The sequence below is a fragment of the Emys orbicularis genome, chromosome 3 (genome assembly GCF_028017835.1).
Source record: "Emys orbicularis isolate rEmyOrb1 chromosome 3, rEmyOrb1.hap1, whole genome shotgun sequence".
Classification (NCBI taxonomy): Eukaryota; Metazoa; Chordata; order Testudines; family Emydidae; genus Emys; species Emys orbicularis.
The window spans coordinates 157553029-157574566 of NC_088685.1; the positions used below are offsets into that span (position 1 = coordinate 157553029).

The 21538-nt window shown below is 40.2% G+C and overlaps 1 protein-coding gene across 1 annotated transcript in view; it reads left to right on the forward strand.

Annotated features, from left to right (window-relative positions):
* The window catches only part of PPP1CB (protein phosphatase 1 catalytic subunit beta), a 49686-nt gene extending 39025 nt beyond the window's left edge, over positions 1–10661 (forward strand). Inside the window, exons 6-8 of the mRNA XM_065401599.1 lie at positions 3631–3782; positions 8123–8257; positions 8911–10661. Of these exons, the coding sequence (XP_065257671.1) occupies positions 3631–3782; positions 8123–8257; positions 8911–9015 (392 nt within the window). The 3' untranslated portion in view covers positions 9016–10661. The remainder of the gene's footprint in view (positions 1–3630; positions 3783–8122; positions 8258–8910) is intronic.
* Positions 10662–21538: the final 10877 nt, after the last annotated feature.

Below are 21538 nucleotides of genomic sequence, written 5' to 3' on the forward strand. Positions count from 1 at the left end.
AAATATGTTGTGGAGTTTTGTTATAGCACTGTATAGGTCATGGGCCAGATTCATCTAACCTGACACTTGTGTGGAGTCATAAAGGAAAGGTCATATGATCCCCTTAATCAGGGGACAAGTGCAGCCCAAAAAGTGAGCGCTCCAAGGTAGTTTCGGTCAGCATGTTCCTATAGAAATTTTGGTAGAGAGAACCATCAGGGAGGGCAGTGATGCCACCTTCTCCCCCCTCTCAAGGTATGCCCAAATCTAGAATTGAGGGTATCAGTAGTCTCTTGCAGGTTCTTTAATATTTTAAAATAGAGTACTAACCAAAAAGCAAGCTTTCCTGGTAGATACAAATTGCTGAATGCAGGCAGTACATTTTAGCATATCAGGTGGACTAAGCACTAGATGTTTCCATGCAGTCTGTAGCTGTACCTTGTGTTTTGGATGACCAGTCAAATATAGACAAGTAAATTTTAATGTCCATACTTTATTTGGCGGGGATGGGACAAGTTAGGACAGAGCACGGTGACTGAAAAGAAATTGAAGACACCTTCATGGAAAATTCTGAAATACTTACCAGAAACATCTTCAAACTAACCAGAAAAACCACTCTGTACTGTAAAACAGTTTTGGTGCATTTTCTTCATACAGTTATCTGTCTAAGGGTACATCTACACTGGAATAAAAGACCCATGGCACGGCTGCCCTGGCCCGGGCTGCAGGGCTAAAAATCGTTGTGTAGACGTTCGGGCTTGGTCTGGAACCTGGCTCTGGAACCCTCCCCCCTCACGGAGTCCCAGAGCTTGGGCTCCAGCCTGAGTCTGAACATCTACACAGCAGTTTTACAGCCCTGTGATCCCAAGTCAGCTGACCCAGGCCAGCCACAGGTGTTTAATTGCTGTGTAGATGTACCCTAAAAGCTCTAGTTAAAATGACACAACTGTTGTTGTTTGACTTTCAGATTTGTCTGTTTAGTTACATTTCTAAGCAGGCAAGAATGGTTGTCAAAACAAAGCCACTGTTTAGAAGTACAAAATATCTGAAAAGTGAATGGCTTACACACACGGAGTATGTCTACACAAGAGCCGAAAGGTATACGTTACAGCTTAAGGAGATACCTGATTGAGCTAGTGCTCTTAAAAAAATAGACGTTTGTGATACCACAAGTGATGGGAGGGGTCAATCACCTTCCATAAAGTCCCATCTGAGAACTGTACGGCTCTTCGAATTGGAATTTACACTTTCCAGCTCTGCTGTAGACAACCTCAGATTTCAAAATGGTTGAATGGGTTCTATGAAAAGTAGTACACCATAAAACTAGTGCTTTGGGTTTGTTTTTTTTAAACAAATTGACTGAATCAGTATACCAAAATTTTGCCTCATAACATTTTATGGCAAAGTTGGGTACCTGAAAAGGGTTTTGTCTGAGGAAAAAATGAAGTAACTTTATTTTGGCAGAATGAATAACTGCATTATGGGCACCAAACTGGAGTGTTGCATGCAGAACAAAAGGAAGAAGTGTGAACTCTGTTCGTTTTCTTTATAAATACAATGTTTTTTGGCAGTTTGATTAGTAGATTTATGAAGCAACATCCACACAAATAAGCTCATATGGCAAGTTTTCAGCTTTAAAGTGTACAGTGGCATCACTTCAATCTAGATAAGACACTGAGCAGTAACTGGCCATTTTAATACTGTCAATAGCTAGATTTATTTTACTTCTTAATAGTGTGTTTTTCTATAACAAAAGACTAGCATATTTGTAATTGAGTACCGTCCTAGAATACCTGATTCACTTAATCCTCCTCTGTAGTTTTACTGCACTTGAAGCATGACTATGAATGGAGGAGATTTTTAAAATACGTTAAACCGGTCAATTGAAATTATACATCTAGAATCAAATGTCCTGTCTCTTGCGGAACTCTGGAAAAACTAATAGGGTCCTTCCTGGATGTAACCCATTCAACTGCAGCAATTTGTAACTAGGAGTACTAAAGTGGTGGTCTTGACAAGATACTATACAGCCTAATTAGTTACTACATTTCTTGGTTTTTAGAGGTGTTGAGTCAATGATTCACAAAGATGAAATCCTTGTGAAACTTCATAGCGAAGAATGTATTTCGCAAGCCTGACTGCTGTACTACAGTATTGTGGAGAGCCATCTGAGACTGTATTTCAGAGACTGAATATTGATCTATGGACTGATCAGAGTTGGTTGCTGCTCTACAATATGCATGTGTAGCAGTACTCAAGAACTGCTCACATAATCACATAAATGTGCTATATCTTATTATTACACCTCTACCCCGATATAACGCTGTCCTCGGGACCCAAAAAATCTTACTGCGTTATAGGTGAAACCATGTTATGTCGAACTTGCTTTGATCCCCCAGAGTGCGCAGCCCCGCCCCCCCGGAGCGCTGCTTTACCGCGTTATATCTGAATTCGTTCTATCGGGTCACGTTATATCGGGGTAGAGGTGTATGTAGTTTATCTAAATGTTTTTTCAACCATGTTCCACCCAAAAGCCTCCAGCAGCTTCTTACTACAGCTTCCCAAATCCCACAGGCCTTTAGCTGTGAAAGGTCATGACGATAGCATTTGTGGAGCTGATGAGGCAGGGTTGATTTTTTTTTTTTTTTTTTTTTTTAAATAAATAAGGCAATTCAGATTAGCAATTTAAATCACCAAGTTGAAACCCTTGATTTTATTTAAATCAATTTTAATGATATTTCTCATTTGTATTTATTTTCTAAAGAAAGATGCAGTCTCACTGATATAACCATTAAAACATGTTTATTTACAACTAAATAGAGCCTTTATCCTAGATTTGGTTACATCTTTTTGATGTGTAGGAGGATACACTACAAATACATACATTTATTTAAGTGATTATAGCATAGTATTTTCAGATTCTTGTACATTTTTAGTATGTTAGAAAATGAATGATATTGCTTATTTACTAGATGTAGTTTTGCTCATGATTTGTCAAGCTGTTTAAACACAACAGCATGTTAGCATCTCTTATCAAAACCTGTTTCACATCTACAATTAAATGATTTATTAAACAGATTAACTGTAGTCAGTGAATCAAGCTGATTATTTCAGCTCAAACTGGATAAATTTTTTAAATATGCCTGGGTGAAACTGACTGGAACTTAAGTTCCCACTTGCCTATATCTCTTGAAAAAGAGTGTTTCCTAAGTTACTTAGGCTGACCTCTTGTGCCATAATAATAAAGCTTGATCTCAAAAGTTAGATTTTTTTTTTAAACCCTGAATCTGTCTTTATATAGAAAAGCGGCCTTTTACTCAAAGTTTTCGATAGAGGCTCATAGATTCAGCATATCTACCTTTTATGTAAATATGGTGAGAGGTCAGAAAATACATTAAGGCCCGAACTTATTGTGTTAAATTCTGATTTCACTTTAAACAGGTTTTATTTTTAAAAAGAGAGACTTACTATAATCCTCTTTTTCCCCAAAGAAACATTTTTTTATCCACTCTGTTTTGAGAGCTTTTCATCATATTTGCATAAGTAATCACTGACTATTGATAATCCCTACAATTATAGGGGTTTTTTTTTTTTTAAAAAAAGGGGGGGGTGGAATATTAGGACACTTTCTAAGATTACTGTCTTTCAAAGGCTTGCTGTGTGACTTGCTGTGGTCGGATCCGGACAAAGATGTGCAAGGATGGGGCGAAAATGATCGTGGGGTCTCGTTCACTTTTGGTGCTGATGTGGTCAGTAAATTTCTGAACCGTCATGATCTGGATTTGATCTGTCGAGCTCATCAGGTACAAACTCTACCATCTTTGCTACTTTAAATCTCCACTTCTAGTCTTACTTTGAGGTATTAGGGATTGAAAGAATTATCTTCATTTATATTTAGGATATCACTTGCAGGTATCTGGATTCTGCAGAATGCATTTTCCAATCTATCATTTACAGTTTGACCAGATGTAGTTGTCTTGGTACTTCTAGAAGCACCAAATACAGGGGTGTTCCTCAGAAACCAATATCTAATTCCTGTCACCAATATTCATGAATACTTATTTCAGTTTCAACAACCAGTTTCAACAACCATGATGTCATGCATACCCTGCCCCCCACATTATGTAATTGCTGTGATTGTCTTGTTCAGTGGGAGCATATGAATATTTTACTGGAGCAATTTAGGTGCGTAGGCTTCAAGAATGGTGTAGATTAGTGGCTTAAAAACAGGACATGGAATCAAAGGCACCAAACAATACAACTTGAGCCAAAATTTAAGTGACATCTGACTTTGGCGGTCTACATTTTTGGGTCTCCAACTTAACACATACATTTTCAGAGGTACTGAGCCCCTTTAAATTGTGGAAATATAAACAAATGTATTGTATTGAAATCTACATTCCAGAGTTGCTACCTTTATTCTGGTTCCAGTACATATATAAATTTTCCCATGGAAGAATCTATTTGTGATTTGTTAAAGATTCTGAAACTGCCTAATGTAATGCTTAAGTACACAGATGACTTTAATGTTAAATGTTTCTATTCAAAAGGAATATCATTAAGCTTCGTAGACTAAGAATTGACCTCTCTTGAGAGTGGTTCCCATCTTGGAGTTAAGTTTCATTACTTGTACTGTGTTTTTAAATTAACTTTTTCTACTTCTGGAAAGTAAAAGGATGCAAGCTTTTACTGCATGTCTTGCAGTTACAAAATTTTGCACAGGCACTTTGGTTGGACACTCATGGATCTCTCTCCACTGATGCAAGTCACAGCTCTTTTCTCCTGCAGCAATAATTGTGACGGACTGTAGGTGTTTCAAGATCAGTACCTTCAGATAGCACTGCTGCCAACGTATCCGTTATTCAGGCAGTCTTTTTAAAAACATGCAGTGTAGTTGTAGCTTTGTTGGTCCCAGGATGTTAGAGGCAAAGTGGGTGAGGCAATATCTTTTATTAGACCAACTTCTATTGGTGAGCAGGAGAAGCTTTTGAGCTACACACAGCTCTTCAGGTCTGGGAAAAGTACGCCCACCTTGCATATTGCTGTTATGCTGGAACAGATAGTTTAGTATAAGTAGTTAGCACATACTGGAAGGAACCATTCAAGGTAGTCAGTTAACACATGCAGTCATAGGACAAAAAAAGTGTTAGACTGTAATGATCCATAAATCCAGTGTCTCTGTTCAGCCCATTATTTTTAGTGTCTAGCAAAGTAATTAATTTTAAGCTCCCAGGCTTGTCTTCGGAAAATGTTGAGTAGTTTTCCAGTTCGTGATCAAACCAGCAGACAAAGGGGTGCCATTGTAGTCCTCAACCATGATTGTGTTAACGAGGCCAACTGACAGCTCTCTGGCACCACTTATTATAAAGAACTCAAAAAAGACCCCACACCATGATTTACCCAGAAACTTAAGCATATCATCAAATCCTTCCCCAAACAATTCCAAGAGAAACTCTACAAATTCACCCCCCATGAACTCATCCCAGGGACCTTCTACATGCTTCCCAAGATACACAAACAAGGGAACCCAGGCAGAGCCATCAGTAAACATCCCATGGCTCAATATGAAGAAATATTGGGACCCATAGAAACTATCCTCAAACCATTCCCTGCACAAAGAGCCACCTTCCTCCAGGACGGAACCGACTTACTCCGCAATATTAAAAGCCTCCCTCAGAACACCATCCACGCCACCATGGATATCACTTCCCTAAACACAGCATCCATTACAATGATGGCATAGCTGCCTGCCTCAAATATTTACAAGACCATGGATGACCCTCAGATGCCCTCACCAAACTCATCCATTTCATCCTCACCCATAACAATTTTATGTTCAACAACAAACTTTGTCCAAACCATGGGAACAGCCAGGGGTACCAGGATGGCTCCCCAATATGCCAACCTCTTTATGGGCCACCTTGAAGATGAATTTCTGGACAAATGCACCACAAAACAAATGATATACCTGAGATGCATCAATATTTTCATCCTCTGGACAGACAGCTTAAACTCCCTCATAGACTTCCACCACAACTTCAACAACCAGCACCCATCCATTAAACTCTCTCTGGAACACTCAGCACCCATCCATTAAACTCTCTCTGGAACACTCCCACAGTAGTATCCGCTTCAGCCCTACAGACAACCATATACAAGAAACCCACAGATCACTACACCTACCTTCATAGATCCAGTAACCACCCCAAACATACCAAGCAATCTGTTAAGTACAGCCAGGCACTCAGATACCAAGGAATAAGTCTGGGATATACACTTAAAACCACCTTCACCAAACAAGGACACTCCACCAGAGAAGTAGATCGCATCATGGAATGAGCAACCCAAGTACCCCGAGATAACCTGCTTCAATACAGAAATAACGCCCCCTCTGACCACACTTCCCCCAGTTATCACCTACCACCCTACACCGGGACCCATACAGGGTCTCATCCGACTACAACCCATAATTGAAGGGGACTCCATCCTGAAATAAATCTTTCAGGAACCCCCACTTCTGCTTTTCAAACAATTCCCCCAAGCTCTTCATCATCAGAAGCAAACTCCACACACACCAACTCAAAGCTGCGCCAGAACAGATGCGAAATCTTGCAGACATATCTCCACTGCTACAATGATCAACATCCCCCACAACACATCTTTCATGATCCATGGATCAGCCTACACATGCCTATCACAACATATGGTATATCTCATCCAGTGCACTAAATGCCCCAATAACTCTGTGGGTGAAACCAGACTATCACTGAGCTCTCGAATAAACTCACATAAGAAAATAAGACAAATAACATATCACCTGTGGGTGAACACTTATCACAAAGCAGTCCCTCTTTCTGACCTATCAGTCCTCACCCTCAAAGGAAGCCTGCACAACATTTTCAAAATAAAAGTGTGGTAGCTTAAATTCATTATTCTTCTATACATTAAAACCCATGGACTGAACAGACCCTGGATTTATGGCTGCTTATAACAATCTGTAACCTACTAACCCTTTTTTTTTTTTTTTTTTTTGTCCTAAGACTGCAGAGGCGTTAACAGGCCACTCTGCCTTGAATGGTTCATTTAGAGTATGTGCTAACTACTTATGCTAAACTACCTGTTCCACCTTGCATTTTGCTGTGATGCTGGGAGTACCTTTCCCAGACCTGAAGAAGAACTCTGTGAGTGCGAAAGCTTGTCTCTCACCAACAGAAGTTGGTCCAATAAAAGATATGATCTCATCTACCTTGTCTCTTTAAAAACATCCTTCTAGGCATTATTGTTGCAAAATAACTTCACAATTTTATGTCTGGAATATCTTTATAGATTTTAGGCAAACAATAGTGTTAAAGTAACCGTTACCCTGACAATGAGGATTAGCTGCCCATGGAAGCTATTTTATTTTAGGCATACATTACTTTCTTTCATTGCCCCATGGTATGTATGTGGTGGTGGTGAGATTCAGCATGGAGATCTGCCTTACCTAGGTACTGGTCATTCTTGCACTATAGTTTGAGCTGAATTACTGCTTTCTCTTTAGTAAAGAGAATCATCAATATCTCTGGCAGAAGCTAATTCTTCTAAGTACAGTAGAATCATTTTCATGAAAGCTCTCTTTAGAACATGGGAATTGTAACATGTTACAGGGGTTTGTATGAATGGCACCAGAGTATAGTAAGAGAATGATATGGGATGCAGTAGTAATGTGGTATCTTTTAAAAATGTTCTCTAAAACATTTGTTGAATTATAAAACTTCTCTTTTGTACTCAGTATAAGGTTTCCAAATATTTATCAATTGAGAGCATGGTCACCAAACTTCAAGTTTGAAAATCTTAATCAAATTTATCAGCATGTTAGCTATAGTTGTTTTTAAGCTATATGTTTTAAATTTTTTCTGATTTGTCACCACAGCCCAGTGTTCTGTGTTCACCTCTCAATCATTAAATGTTGTTCCTTTCACTGCCTACTTGTGTCACCTCCATAACATAAGCAATTGCTGCCTGCCTGAGAACTCGAGTTTAGGTCGTAGAATGAATCTAATTCCTGCAGGATTTATCGTCTCAATAGATAGCTGTATTGACTTCAACTGCCTTTTTTTTTTTCTTTTTTTTTTTTTTTTTCCTTCCCTCCTCCCATTAACAGGTGGTTGAAGATGGATATGAATTCTTTGCTAAACGACAGTTGGTCACCCTATTTTCAGCTCCAAATTACTGTGGAGAGTTTGATAATGCTGGAGGCATGATGAGTGTGGATGAAACTTTGATGTGTTCCTTTCAGGTATACTATGCTGCTAGATTAAAACTTAGTCAGTGTTCTTTTTTTAGTGGATAGGTTTATAAAAACTATAAATTGGCACTCAACATGTGCCACCAAGAGAAAATAAGATGCAGAAGATGGTACTACACAGCAGGCTGGCATCAAACCAACTTTGCCACAGGGAGCTCTTTAAGAGGCCTGGAATTCCTGTAAATAAACTTGCCATGTTCCATAGCTGCCATATGCTAGATTCTTGTGTGCATTCTCAGTGCACATTTAGAATTGGATTTAATCTTCCTTCTGAGTCCAATTCCGGGCAGCAGAACAAATCCTTATTCAGAGATGATGGCATCCTGTACTGTGACTCCTCTCCTCAACTAGTGTTTTCTTTCTGCTTCAGACAAGTCACATACTAGCAGCTCCTGTTTTTTTACCTAGATAGAACGGTCACAATCAAAAGCAGTTGAAAATGAAGTCAGTCTATAGAGAGTAATATGTGGAGACATGAGTGGGATAAGGAAATAAACGGGGTGGCGAGGTTTATATTCCATGTTTTTGCTCCTCAAAAGTAATCAAAATACAGTCAAAAATTTGAATTGTCATTGACTCATAGTGTATGGAATGTATCTCAGTTTTCATGGACTTATTAAAAATGTTTCCTTGTTTTTTCAAAGATATTGAAACCATCTGAAAAGAAAGCCAAGTACCAGTATGGTGGACTGAATTCTGGACGTCCAGTCACTCCACCTCGTACAGCTAATCCACCGAAGAAGAGGTGAAGAAAGGAACAATGTCAAAACACCATCAGATCTATCAAGGACAAAACTCCATATTACAGTATATAATAAGTGTGCACTGTAAAACCATCCAGCCATTTGACACCCTTTATGATGTCACACGTTTAACTTAAAGAGACGGGTAAAGGATCTTTACTAATTTTTTCTAGTAGAAAGATGTGCGACACTGTATTGTAACAAGTATAGCTCCAAGTTCTAATATCCAACGTAGAGTAAAATCCAGATTTAAAAAATATCTATTGAATTACATATTCACTTATCACGGTTTTTAAAGTTGACCAACATCCCAGTTAAAACTTGATGTAATAGCTAAACCAGATGAGAGCATGATGTTCCATTTGTGTAATGTGGTCTTATTGTTGCTTGATTGCTTTTATTTTGGTTATTTTGTAGCTAGAATGATGCAAATATGGTATCTAGTCATGTTCCCTGGCTTTTTTTTTGTTTTTTGTTTTGTTTAAACGAAATACGGAAGGGGCTTTTTAGGACAGCCACTGACTTTTTTTTTTTCTTTCCTCCCTCATTCTTTGTAATCTTGCTATTTAAATGTGTGCCCCATTGTAACAAAAAGGTGATAGGATGGTAGTGAATAAAAAAGGCAAACTATGTCTAAACTAGTGACCCAATAAAGCACCCTGACAGCATTGTTTGAGGGACAGAAAACTGTCTTGCTTTATAACTTAAATTGCCACAGAATGGATTTGCGCACTACACTGTTTTAAATTATTGACATTACACTGTGCAGTGGCACTTCACTTAGGACTAAAATGGTATTGCCTATTAGTTGGTAACGTGATTATGTGGTACCTTGGCTTTAGGTTTTATTAGCACGAAACACCTTTGGCATGCTTAGCTTCCCAGTAACATACTATCTGCATCAAAATGCATCTTGCGTAGCTCCACAAAACATGAAGATCCTTATTTGATAAGCCTTGGAAAGCTGAAGTTTTTTCATAAGAGGGTGTATTTAAATGGGTGTTAACCTACCATTCACTGATCAACTGACTAGTGATGGTTGAACTGTCGAATATTGCCATGTGAATGTTCTACATGATTGTAAGGCTTATGTCACTAAAGATTATATACTGGATTTTCATGATCAAAGTTCATATATTGTATAGACTTTTGCTTTGTAGTGTACTATAGTAGCAATAATTTCTGTACATGATCAAGAGTTATGCAGTATTTCTTTTCTTGTTCTCTCCTTTCTTAAGGTTCATATTGACAAATGGCAAGGTGTAAGGAAGTTATAAAGTTAGTAGTAGGGTAAAAATTGTAAGACACAGATTTGATGTTAGGATGTAACACTATTGGATATGATTATAACAGTTTTTATTGAACATGGCAAATTTGCCAAGATTCTTTGGGGGAAGGCTTCAGATTTATACCATTCTAAATGTGCAACAGTAGATGTAAAACTCTTGACTTTAATATTGTCTTTGAAAATGTTAAATTGAGGATTCTGTCAACTTACATTTTATGAACTGGCACAGTATATAATGCAAGAGTGATTTCTGACACAGTGAAAAAGTTCTTTAAAATGGATTTAAGTCTTTTTTTCTAATTCCATTTTGTTTTAAATGCATATTTTAAATGTAGTTTTTCATTTAGTAAAAGTTGTCTAATTGATTTTGAAGTCTGTCTGGTTATTTTAAAACTCTTTTCAATTGCTACCCAGCAATTGATTTTGTTAATACTTATCTTTCTGTCCTTGAGGCAGACTGGATCAGCTGCTGTTTGGACAGTGGCTTAGTCTTTTTTGAGGTGAGCACTGATGTTCTTTACTTGGTTCATAATGTTACAGTATTGTAACATCAGGACAGCCATACGATACTTTTCTGAGTTGATCAATGATGACTGTATCAGTTCAAGTTTGGAAAGGCTGGATTTCTGTCCAAGCACTGGTCTCCAAAATTCTCCCCCCTTCCTCTTCCCCCTCCCCCCAAAAAAGGGGGGAAATCACAATATCAAGTAGTGAGATTAATACTTTCAGAATCTAAGCAAAATTGGGAAATGCTTTTTGTATTCTAAAATACCGATGTCTAGAGTTGGATAGTATAGTACATTATGTGTATAATGTGCTCATTTGTGTTGCAAATGTTTCCTCGAGGTGATCTTCAGAAGAGAATTCAAGTGTCTTCAGAGAGTGTCTCTTAGGGTTTTTTTTTTTTTTTTTTTTTTTTTTTAATTCCTATTTCCTGTTATAATAGAAATTGAGGTAATGTTTCTCCAGGAGAAACATCATACACTGGTGATACCATACAAGTGAAATCTGACTGAGAGGAAGTGATTTTTAGACTGGGTAGGGGGATGGACTTAACACCTGTAACTAAAATGCTAGAATAAATGGTCTGTTAGACTGAATATCCCTGCCCCATCCAAGGCTGACAGCTCCTGTTCCACATCTAAAACATTCAGCAAAACAAGGAAAAACCAGTATTGACATTCTCTTGATACTTTGAGGGCAAACACAAACATAACTTAAAAAAAGTTAATGCCTGTATTCATCAAACAAGCAATTAATGTCTTAGTGCGTTCTATAATGATGCAATCATATGCTTAGCAATGTTGAATACTACTTAGCATTCTTTTTTTATCTTGACATGAATGAGAGGTGATGTGTAACAAATGAAATTTATCATAGATGGGCCCCCCCCTCTTATGCAAAAAGTAATAGTGAAAATAGAACACTTAACCTTTAACTGCATTGAAGGGCAAAATTTACTGAAGCAAAAGAGCTTTCAGATTTAGTCGCATACATCAATGGCTTTCATAATTTCACTTGCTTAGAAATGCATCGGGTGCTTTTCAGGTGTGGAGAATGAGTGGGATCCCAATTTTCTTGGAAGATCTGAAGGTATATGGTACCATAAAAGCACTATCCTGACTTATGGTGAGATTTGAGGGAATTAAAGTTTCTACATTAGGGGGCTTCTAAACATTGCTATAACGAGTTAACATTTGAGTTAACCTACTAAATATTGAATTTGGGGAGCTTATTATGGTTGAGACTAGCTCACTTTTTATATCTATATATTTTTAGATCTCAAAGCATTTTACAAAGGAATGGAAATCTCCATTTTATAAATCGTCCGATTGAGGCACAGAATTCTCAAATTTAAAAAAAAAAGGGGGGGAGGGAGTGGAAAGACTTATTTCTCAATGACATTTAAGAATAAGTCACTAAAGCAGTATCTACACTACAGAAATTTGGCACGCTACCATGGTGGTTATAGCACACTTCTAATGTACATTTTGTTCACACAAGTGCTTATAATGCTATAATAAACTTTTAAGTTAGTCTTGCTTGAAGCAAGACTATACCACACTGTGGTCCACCATTGTCGATCTCCACTGGTGCAATGTTGGTATGGATGGTAACTGCCCCATAATTGGCCTATAGAGTGCCTTGGAGTGCTTAGGTGGCCAGTCTGGTCTGCTTTCCGCATTTCACTTTCCAGGCATCAAGTTAGCAGCAGCCACCAACTATACCAAAAAATATTCACTGTGGAGCAAAGCTGTGTGAAGCTTGTGCTGGGAAAACTGCAGTGATTAATTTGATTCAGATCACCTGCGTGTCTCCAAAGAGATGCTCTCAAGCATTCGTCCAGTTGGCCAAAGGCAGACATGTGGACACTGGTAGCTGAAGAGAGGTGATTTAGGGTCAACTGAATTCTGCTCTGCAATATTTTAGTGCAGTGATGTTCAGCTAAAGGGCCAATCATACATTAGGGGAGATATTTTTGGCCTGCTCTGCTTTATTTTGTCCCAGTCAGGTAATACAGAAGAAGCAGAAACCATCCCCAAATCCCCCTCTGGGGATTCCATCAATGTGAATGAGGCCTTGGCAGCATATTCAGCACCTTTTATCTTCCTCCCCACAGTCTTTGGTGCAGGGATGATGTTGGGGGCAGGAAAGGTAAGTGGGTAATGTGTGCTACCCTCTGGCTATCAACAGCTGGTGTATGGTTCTTGGTAACCATTTCCAGCTGGGCAGAGAATCAGCCAGTCCTAACTGTTTTTTTGCCTACAGTTTTTTGTCCCTCTTGAGTGCAGGGAGGAGGGGAAGCTGCCCATTGCTAGGGGATCCCCTGAACTCAGGCAGAGCCACTCAAGTATCTGTCTTTCTCTCCTGGGGTTCTTACAGCTTTTGCAAGTGATGGTTCTGGCTGCTCGCTCCCTCCCTCCCTCCCCAGCAAAGCGGCAGGGGAGCTGCTGATCAACTGCAGCAAGCAAGAGAGAGCAGCTTCAGTCCTCCTGGCTTGCATCTGGTAGTGCAGAGGAAGCAGTAAGAGGCAATGTCCCCTCTGCCTCCTTGTGGTCACAGGGCTGATTGACACTTCTACTGAATTACTGGGTGCAATTCCAGAAGCACATTTTTCAATTCATAATCATGATAAATTATCTTAAGTGTTACCCTCAAGGGCCGCAAGTTTGGAAACTGCTGCTTTGACGCATTGGTTCTCAAACTTGTCCAAAGAGAATGTACTAGTAGCTTGTAGAGAGCTGGCTCCTCATATACTGCTAGCTTTCCTTGTTTCTAGCTGCTAAATTGCATAAAACAGCTAGAAATATTTCTTCCATATAAACAACTTATGTAGGTGGCACAAGGATATTAGCAATTGCGAATGAAGCAAGGTGGTTCACAAGTTAATCTTAAGATATGGCCTACGCTAAGAGGAGATTTTTTAGACGCTCTTCATGTATAGATAGGCACCACTTGGAGTGTCAAGCAGTAAAGCAAGAAGATAGAGATGGGTCTTGTATAGTAAGCCCTGGGACAATAAACTAGTCAGATTTACAGTGGAAAATTCACCCCTTTTCAAAGAGCTGGCACAAGTCTTCAGGACTTGCATTTCTATCTAACCCAAAGTGCTTTTGGATAGCATGGAGGCATTATAGATTGTATTGGTGAGGGTCAAGGAGGATATAGATGTGAACAGGAGAGACAGACCTCCCAGTATCTGCAAGAAGTAAGTGAGATTCCGCCACAGTAAAGACTACACACTCCTTCAGGGTTGGATTGTAGCCATTTCTGATTTGTTGGTAGATTGCTATATACCACATGCCATCTCTACCATCTTTGTCCTAGTGACATAGATGGGTGAGGTAATATCTTTTATTGGACCATCTTCTGTTAGTGCGAGAGAAGCTTTTGAGCTCTAGGACATCAATTCAAGTTCAGCTCCAAGTCAGTAGTGAGTGAAAGTTCTTACTATTGGATGGCTGCCTGATTGTCTTCATGGACTGATTTTATTGGTCTAACTCACTTTCCAGTGGACAGGTGTTTATATCACATTTAGCTTCCCTGCTGGTAATTTCATTAGGAAGGGTAAAGACTGAAGGCTGGTATACAGCAGACCTGCGGTTCTCAAATTTCATTGCACAGTGACCCCCTTCTGACAACAAAAATTGCTACACCACTCCAGGAGGGGGGACTGAAGCCTGAGCCTGCCCAAGCACTGCCGCCCTGGACAGGGGAGCCAAAGCCAGAGCCCCACTTCCCCGGGGGGGGGATTTAACCTGAGACCTTCCATCCCAGGCTGAAGCCCTTGGGTTTTGACCCCGGGCAGTGGGGCTCAGGCTTCAGCTTTGCCCCAGGGCCCCAGCAAGTCTAACGCCAGCCTGGTGGCCGCATTAAAATGGGGCGATGACCCACTTTGGGGTCTCAACCCCCAGTTTGAGAACTGCTGCACTAGAAAACTAGATTGACCCAGCTGCATTGCTCAGAGGCATGACAAATCCACAATCCTGAGTAACTTGAAAAGCTGCGACTTAAGTGTAGACCTGCCCTTAGACTAGACTGTATTTTTGCCTCCATTTCCTCTCCTCATTTGTCCTAGATTCTCTGAGTCTTAATTTTGCACATTTTCACTGTAGTGAGTTAATGTGATAGTTCTGTGCAAGGATCCATTGTAGTCTTACTGTTTTTGGTTTTGTTCTTCCAGTGACTTGTGATTTTCAGTTTGCATGGGATTGGTTGCACCACTGATCAGGAAGATAAGGTTGCTGAGCCCATGGAGTGATGATGTATATGTGGATCATAATTTGTTTGGATTTAGTTTTCGATTTTCTAGTATTTACTGTTTAACATGTATATCATAGTAACACCTAAACACTTCAACCAGGGTGGCCCTATTGTGCTAGGTATATAAATGATAGTCTCTGTCCCAAAGACTGTTGCGGTGTTTGGAATGTTTGTGGCTTTGGTTGAGATCCCCTCAGAAGTTGAACATTTTGTTGATTAGCTAGAGGAATCTGCCTGGTTCTGCTCTTCAGCTGTTGCTGCTAGTGTATGTGGATGATTTGTTTGCAGTATTGCAGATGCAGGGAATTCTGTTGGGGTTTTATCCCAATAGTGTAGTCAGTTAAAATTTGACCCCAGATTTCACACTCCTATATTAGAATGGCTTGGACTATGCTGGGTTGAATAGTTCTAGCAGAAGCTTACACAACACAGTAGATATCTCTAGTGGCTTTATTTTAAGGGTCACTTGGAATCACTATCCCCTCCCAAGCCTCTTCACCCCCTTTCCTGGGGAGGCTTGAGAATAAAATATCAACCAGTTGCCTTAGCAATGTGAGCACAGACCAACCCCTTATCTAAGGACTTTGGAATGAAAGGATTCTTTAAAAAAAAAAAAGGTAAATTTTATTTAAAAAAGAACCCAAATCTGAAAACTCAGGTTTTAGGGATTAAACACCAAAAATAGCTTTCTTGGGGTTCAGCTTAAAGGTTACAAGCAAAACAAAAGCATCTGGGGTTAGCACAGAGGAATCCACAAATCAAAACCACCAAAAAGGTTCCTAATTGCATCTGTCTTAACTTTTCCTTGGTTACTTACATATCTGGGGTTCCAAATGAGGAATTTCTAGGTATGATGCTGATGATTTCCCATACCTGGCTTTAAGCTTACAGCTTGTTGCTCCCCTCCCCTCTCTCCAGCCTTAGAAGCAAAGACAAAACCCCCAGACCCAGCAGTTTTTCCAATTTGAAAAGGTACAGACTCCCTATTGGTTCCCCTGGTCAGGTGCCAACTCAGGTTAAGCTCAAGTTCCTCAGTGTATACCTTTTTATATTTAGCTATATTAAAACACATGGTTTGCTTGCGTCCAGTTTACCAAGAAATCCAGATTGCTCCAAATCAGTGACTTGTCCTTTGTTATTTATCACTCTCCCAATGTTTGTCATCTGCAGACTTTATCAGTGATGATTTTGTTTTCATGCAGGTCATTGATAAAAATATTAAATGGTGTAGGGGCAAGAACCGATCTCTGTGGAACTCTTTTGGAAACACACCTGCTCAATGACAATTCCCTGTTTACAATTACATTTTGAGACCTATCAGCCAGTTTTTAATCCATTTCTTGTCATGTTAATTTTATAGAGACAAGGTGGGTGAACTAATATCTTTTAGTGGATCAACATCTGTTGGTGACAGAGACAAGCATTCGAGCTTCCACAGAGCTCTTCTTCAGGACCTGAAGCTCAAAAGCTTCTCTGTCACCAACAGAAGTTGGTCCACTAAAAGATAATACCTCACCCACCTTGTCTCTCTAATATCCTGGGATCAACATAGCTACAGCAACACTACATACATTATTTTATATCATTCTAATTTTTTAGTCAAAACGTATGGTACCAAGTCAGATGCTGTAGAGAAGTCTAAGTATATCACATCAACACTTACTTTTATCAACCAAACCTGTAATCTCATAAAGAAAAAAAATTGTAATTCATGCAAATCAACATGGGTTCATGGAACATAGTCAAACTAATATTACCCTCCTTTAATTCTTTATTAATCAAGTTCCCATATCAGCTGCTCCATTAACTTGACTGGGAGTGAGGTCATGCTGACAGGCCTATAATTACCAAAGTTTTTATCCAATTTTTGATTGGTAGATGGGGTTTATTAAGGTCATATGTCTTCTGATCAGTTCTATTTAGCAGCAATTTAAGGTTCAAACTGGGTGCCTTTAAAGTCTATGAAGCTGCCCTTCATCTGTTGTGTATATAGATTAATCTGTATTCTAGTTTTTGTGTAATCAGGGAATGATTTCATTAACAGTGGTAAAAATGGGTAGGCAGGGTTACCCAGAATCAGTGTGACACACTTAATGTCAATATTGAGTTAGGTTTGCAACTTGACCACAGCATGAACATCCGGGCAGAAACCAACTTGGTCATCAGTCAGCTGCCCTTCCCCTCTTGGTACTATTCTACCCATTACCTGCTCACATAGCTTGCTTTGCTCAACCTACAATGATACTAGTCAGTAACTTTTTGCAGTTAGGGTCTTTATGTGGTTTAATAGTGCAACTGCTTTACACTGTCTTCACAGCCTGGGTATCTGCATTATCGCCATGCAAGAATTAAGTCAAGCAGCAACTTCTGTACTCTTGTCCTGAAGTGTAGTAGTAGTTCAAAAAAGCAGACGCACAATGATTCAAAACATCCACTGCTTGTACACATTCCACCACCCAAGAGGCTGAAGTCTGGATAGAGCAGGGGCTCTCAACCTTTTTCTTTAAGGCGTACCCGCTCTCCACCGCCCCAAACGTCCTATAAAAACTCCACAGCCCAGCTGTCACAACAACTATTTTTCTCCATATAAAAGCCAGGCCAGCATTAAGGGGTAGCAAGCAGGGCAATTGCCCAAGGCCCTGCAAAGCTAAGTTGCTCAGGCTTTGGCTTCATCCCCAAGTGTTGGGGCTTGGGGTCCCGGGCTGCTGTCCTACAGCGTGGGGGTTTGGCTTTCTTCCCTGGGCCCTAGCGAGTCTAATGCTGGCCATGCTTGGCAGCCCCCTGAAACCTGCTTGCGGCCCCACCCCCATGGGTCCCTGGAACCTGGTTGAGAACCACTGGGATAGAGCTTTGGCTCTGAAAATCCCTTACCCCAAAATACTAATGCAGAAGGCTACAGAGAACAAAATGGAGGGAAATGCTGATGACCTTGAAGAACCTGGTTCCTTCAGAACTCCTCCCTCCGGGCACTGACCTCGAATGAAAACACTTGTGTATTCTAAATCAAGTGAATGCTGAAGTGGCAAAGACTATAATATGACCAAATGGAAGCAAAGGAATGACCCCCAAATGTGAATGTGGAGAGCCTAGGCAAGCAGTTGCACCACATCAGGCAGTGTTCCCCTGTCAATATCTTGTACTCCCACAGAACTATTCAAGATAAGTGATAACACCAGGTCTTGGCTGTGGTTTTGGAGCTGCTGCTGCTTATCAGATGCAGAGCTTGCCAAGCCAATTTGTGGCAGCTTCATCAGTGAAGTTTAGAGCCCTCAGATCACCATCAAATCTGGTCCAAGGACAGTTGTCAATGATGTGTGATATCTGTCTTTGGCCACAGCCGCATGTGGGATTCTCTTGTTGGCCCCAGGAGTGAAGGCTGACTGCACATTGACCCTGGCCTGTTAAAAATTGGTACAGAAGGGCCAATGAGTTGTGTGGCAAATCAAAGTTGGGTCCAACCATGATCGGGTCAGTTACAGGAGACTGGTTTCTGACATCAGCTGCAGACCATTCTTCACACCACATCGACATCACAGAGAAATCTGAGCAGGACAAGTGGCACCACAAGTGCCTCGACAAGCGCACCCTTGGGTGGTCAAAGAGATCTGTGTATAGTGGTAGGCTTGGGTTTGCCCTGATCATCTCAATCATTCTGGATGTAACATCCTCATGATGGACGGCTGGAGAAGTGATTCTGATTAACACAGGGAGCCATGGTACTGGTGTGGGTCGAATCATCCCAGTTATGATGTGCATGATTGAGTGTAGTTGTGTGTTAATCAACTTGACATGAGATTGATCTGGCTCTGTTCAAGCACAGTATTACTACAAAGTAACTGAGGGCTAAACCAGATTATTTGAGAGTTTGCTGCCTGTGAATATCGGCCAGTTTGCTTAGAAGGTTGTTACGTGACCTCACCTTAGCAGCAGTTTTTCCTCAGGTGGTTAAGATATGAGAGAGCTCTATCTAGGGTTACTCTGAGGTAGACTAGGTGGGATTTGTGTGTTCAAGCGATGACCATTGAGAAAGATATTGAGTTATTGGGCTGCTCTGGCCCTGTAAAGATGGAACACACTCAAAACTGTCTGGGTCATATTTAGTTGTAAATTCCACCAACTACAGTATTAGGCCATCTTAAACAAGTGAGCGTTTAGGGTGTCTTCAAGTTCTGGGAATGACCGTGCTTGGATGCCTAAGCAAATGTTGTGTGTGTACATGAACCTGCAGGAGTGGGTAAGCGGAAGGTCATTTGTGTGCAGGTTGAAAGCATTGGTGCCAGCACAGAACCTTGGGTAGATCATGCCATAAGCTATGATGAATGTCAATATTGCACAGTGGTAACACAGTATCCCAGTGTCCATCCTTAAAAGTCACTGCCTGGCCACTACCCTATGTCCAATAGCCTGCTTCTATGCCTAGTTCTCTGCTAATGTAATCCTGGACTGCTGTTTTTGTAGGGTGGGGGACGGAGGGGAGGCAGACGGGGCTGGCTTGGGGAAGGAGAGAGAGAATGGGTATATGGGTTCCTTCCACTGCTACAGCACAGTACATGAATCCCAATTGTTTAAAGTTCAGCGATCTCTGCCAGTTGGTTAAGTCCCTGTAACATACTAAGAAGCATTTGGGCACCTCTTACCTAATCAGTTCCCTGCCACTGCAGGGGCCTCAGACATTGGTGGCAAGTCGGACTCTTCTGTTCTCTGCCAGTGGCACACAACAGTTTATTCCCCATGGAGTTAAAATGTTTTAGTCTAACCCAACTTATTGGGCTCAATACAGGGATAACAGGGTGAAAGTTAATGGCCTGTTATATACAGGTCAGACTAGAAGGGACTATTGAATCATCCAGTTTAAAACTGGAATTCAAATTGCCCCGTAAACCTCCACAACAAAATGGACTTTCCTGACCTGAACTGGTGCTCTACTAACCAACAGTTATCTGGGATAGCTAGGATCCATAGGGTAATTCACAGAGAGTGAAACTTTCATTCTGGTGGTGGGATGTTGGGGCTAGCTCACTACAGAATTAGGAAGGAGCTTTTCTGTAACTCTGAAGTTCAGCAACTGTTGCTGCTCATCCCAGATCTTAACAATTTTGTTCTACCAATCTGCTCATGGTCCAGACCCAAAAGTTGTGCTCCTTCATCCTCAAGTACCACAAAGACCCAGTTTCTTTGGGGTAAGGGATATACAATCATTGCAACAACACCTCCAACTATTGCTCTGTCTCTGCCTGCCTGCAAGTTCAGGTATAGCTTCCATTGTATTGCTGCAGACACCATGCAACTGCTTTTCTCAATCTCTGGCAGAAACCTTTCTTTCTGAACATTCACCTTCTCCATTTTGAGAAAAGCCCTAGAGGAAATGTGCTGGTACCCAAGAATTCATAGGAGTTTCTCTCCTCCCATACTTCTGTTGGCTTCCTCAAAAGTTTCCAGAAGTCTCTGCTCCTGGAACTCTGGGATAGGTACCCACAGGGAAATGCAACTGAAGTACTATAAGTTTTGCACCACATCCACATATGCATTGAATTAAACATGGACTTGCTGTATTGTTGATGCTCAACTGTGCTAACCAGTCAGTTCAATTACCAATGATTCAGTTTTTCCCTGTAGACACAGCCTTTTTGAAAAACAGATAGCACTGTTATGCTTGCTCTGGTGCAGCAGTGAATGCAACGTCATGCTTTTAAGAAGGAAATAATATTTTTAAAGGACATATACTTAAAATATAGGGCTTTTTATAAAGAGAATACACCTTTTAGTGGCTCGTTTTGTCAGTGTTCCTAAATTATCTAGATTCGGATTGCAAGAGTTTCTGAAAATCCATCACTTTGTATAATCCGTGTTACATATTTAGGCCTGGCTGTATTAAATATTTTCAGGCATATCATCTACTTTTCTTGTGCTCTTTCATCAATTTGCTGATCTACTGTATCTTTCTGACCAGACCTCTCTCATGCTTCCTCTGAATGCCTTTCCATTATAGAGAATCATTACAAGATACTGTTCCAATGCCACTTTGCCTTTCTTGAATCAAAAATATGCAAAAATGTAAATGTACAGAGTGAGGGAGAGAGATTTCCTTGTACAACTGGTGGAAGTGGCTACATTTTCAACTTGTATCTTGGATTAATCTTTAAAACCACTCAATCCAGATTGCCCTCGGATACTTCAGTGATATGTCTGGGTCTAACTGCAAGGAAATCATTAATTAAAAAATTCTAAGCTTATTTTTCAACTCTTAAAAGTAGCAAACTGCTCCCTAGCGACCTATTTGGATACAAGTGCTTGGTTTAAAATCATCTGGGACTCATTTATTATGGAAAAGCTTACAGACAATACAGGATAGTTCCTGCATAATTTGCCTCCCTTTTTTAGAATGTAAACAAAATAACCATATTGATTCAACTTGTTTTAATAGAAGCTAAATAGGGGTTACATGCAATGCTAAATCCAGTATTTGACATTTAACAG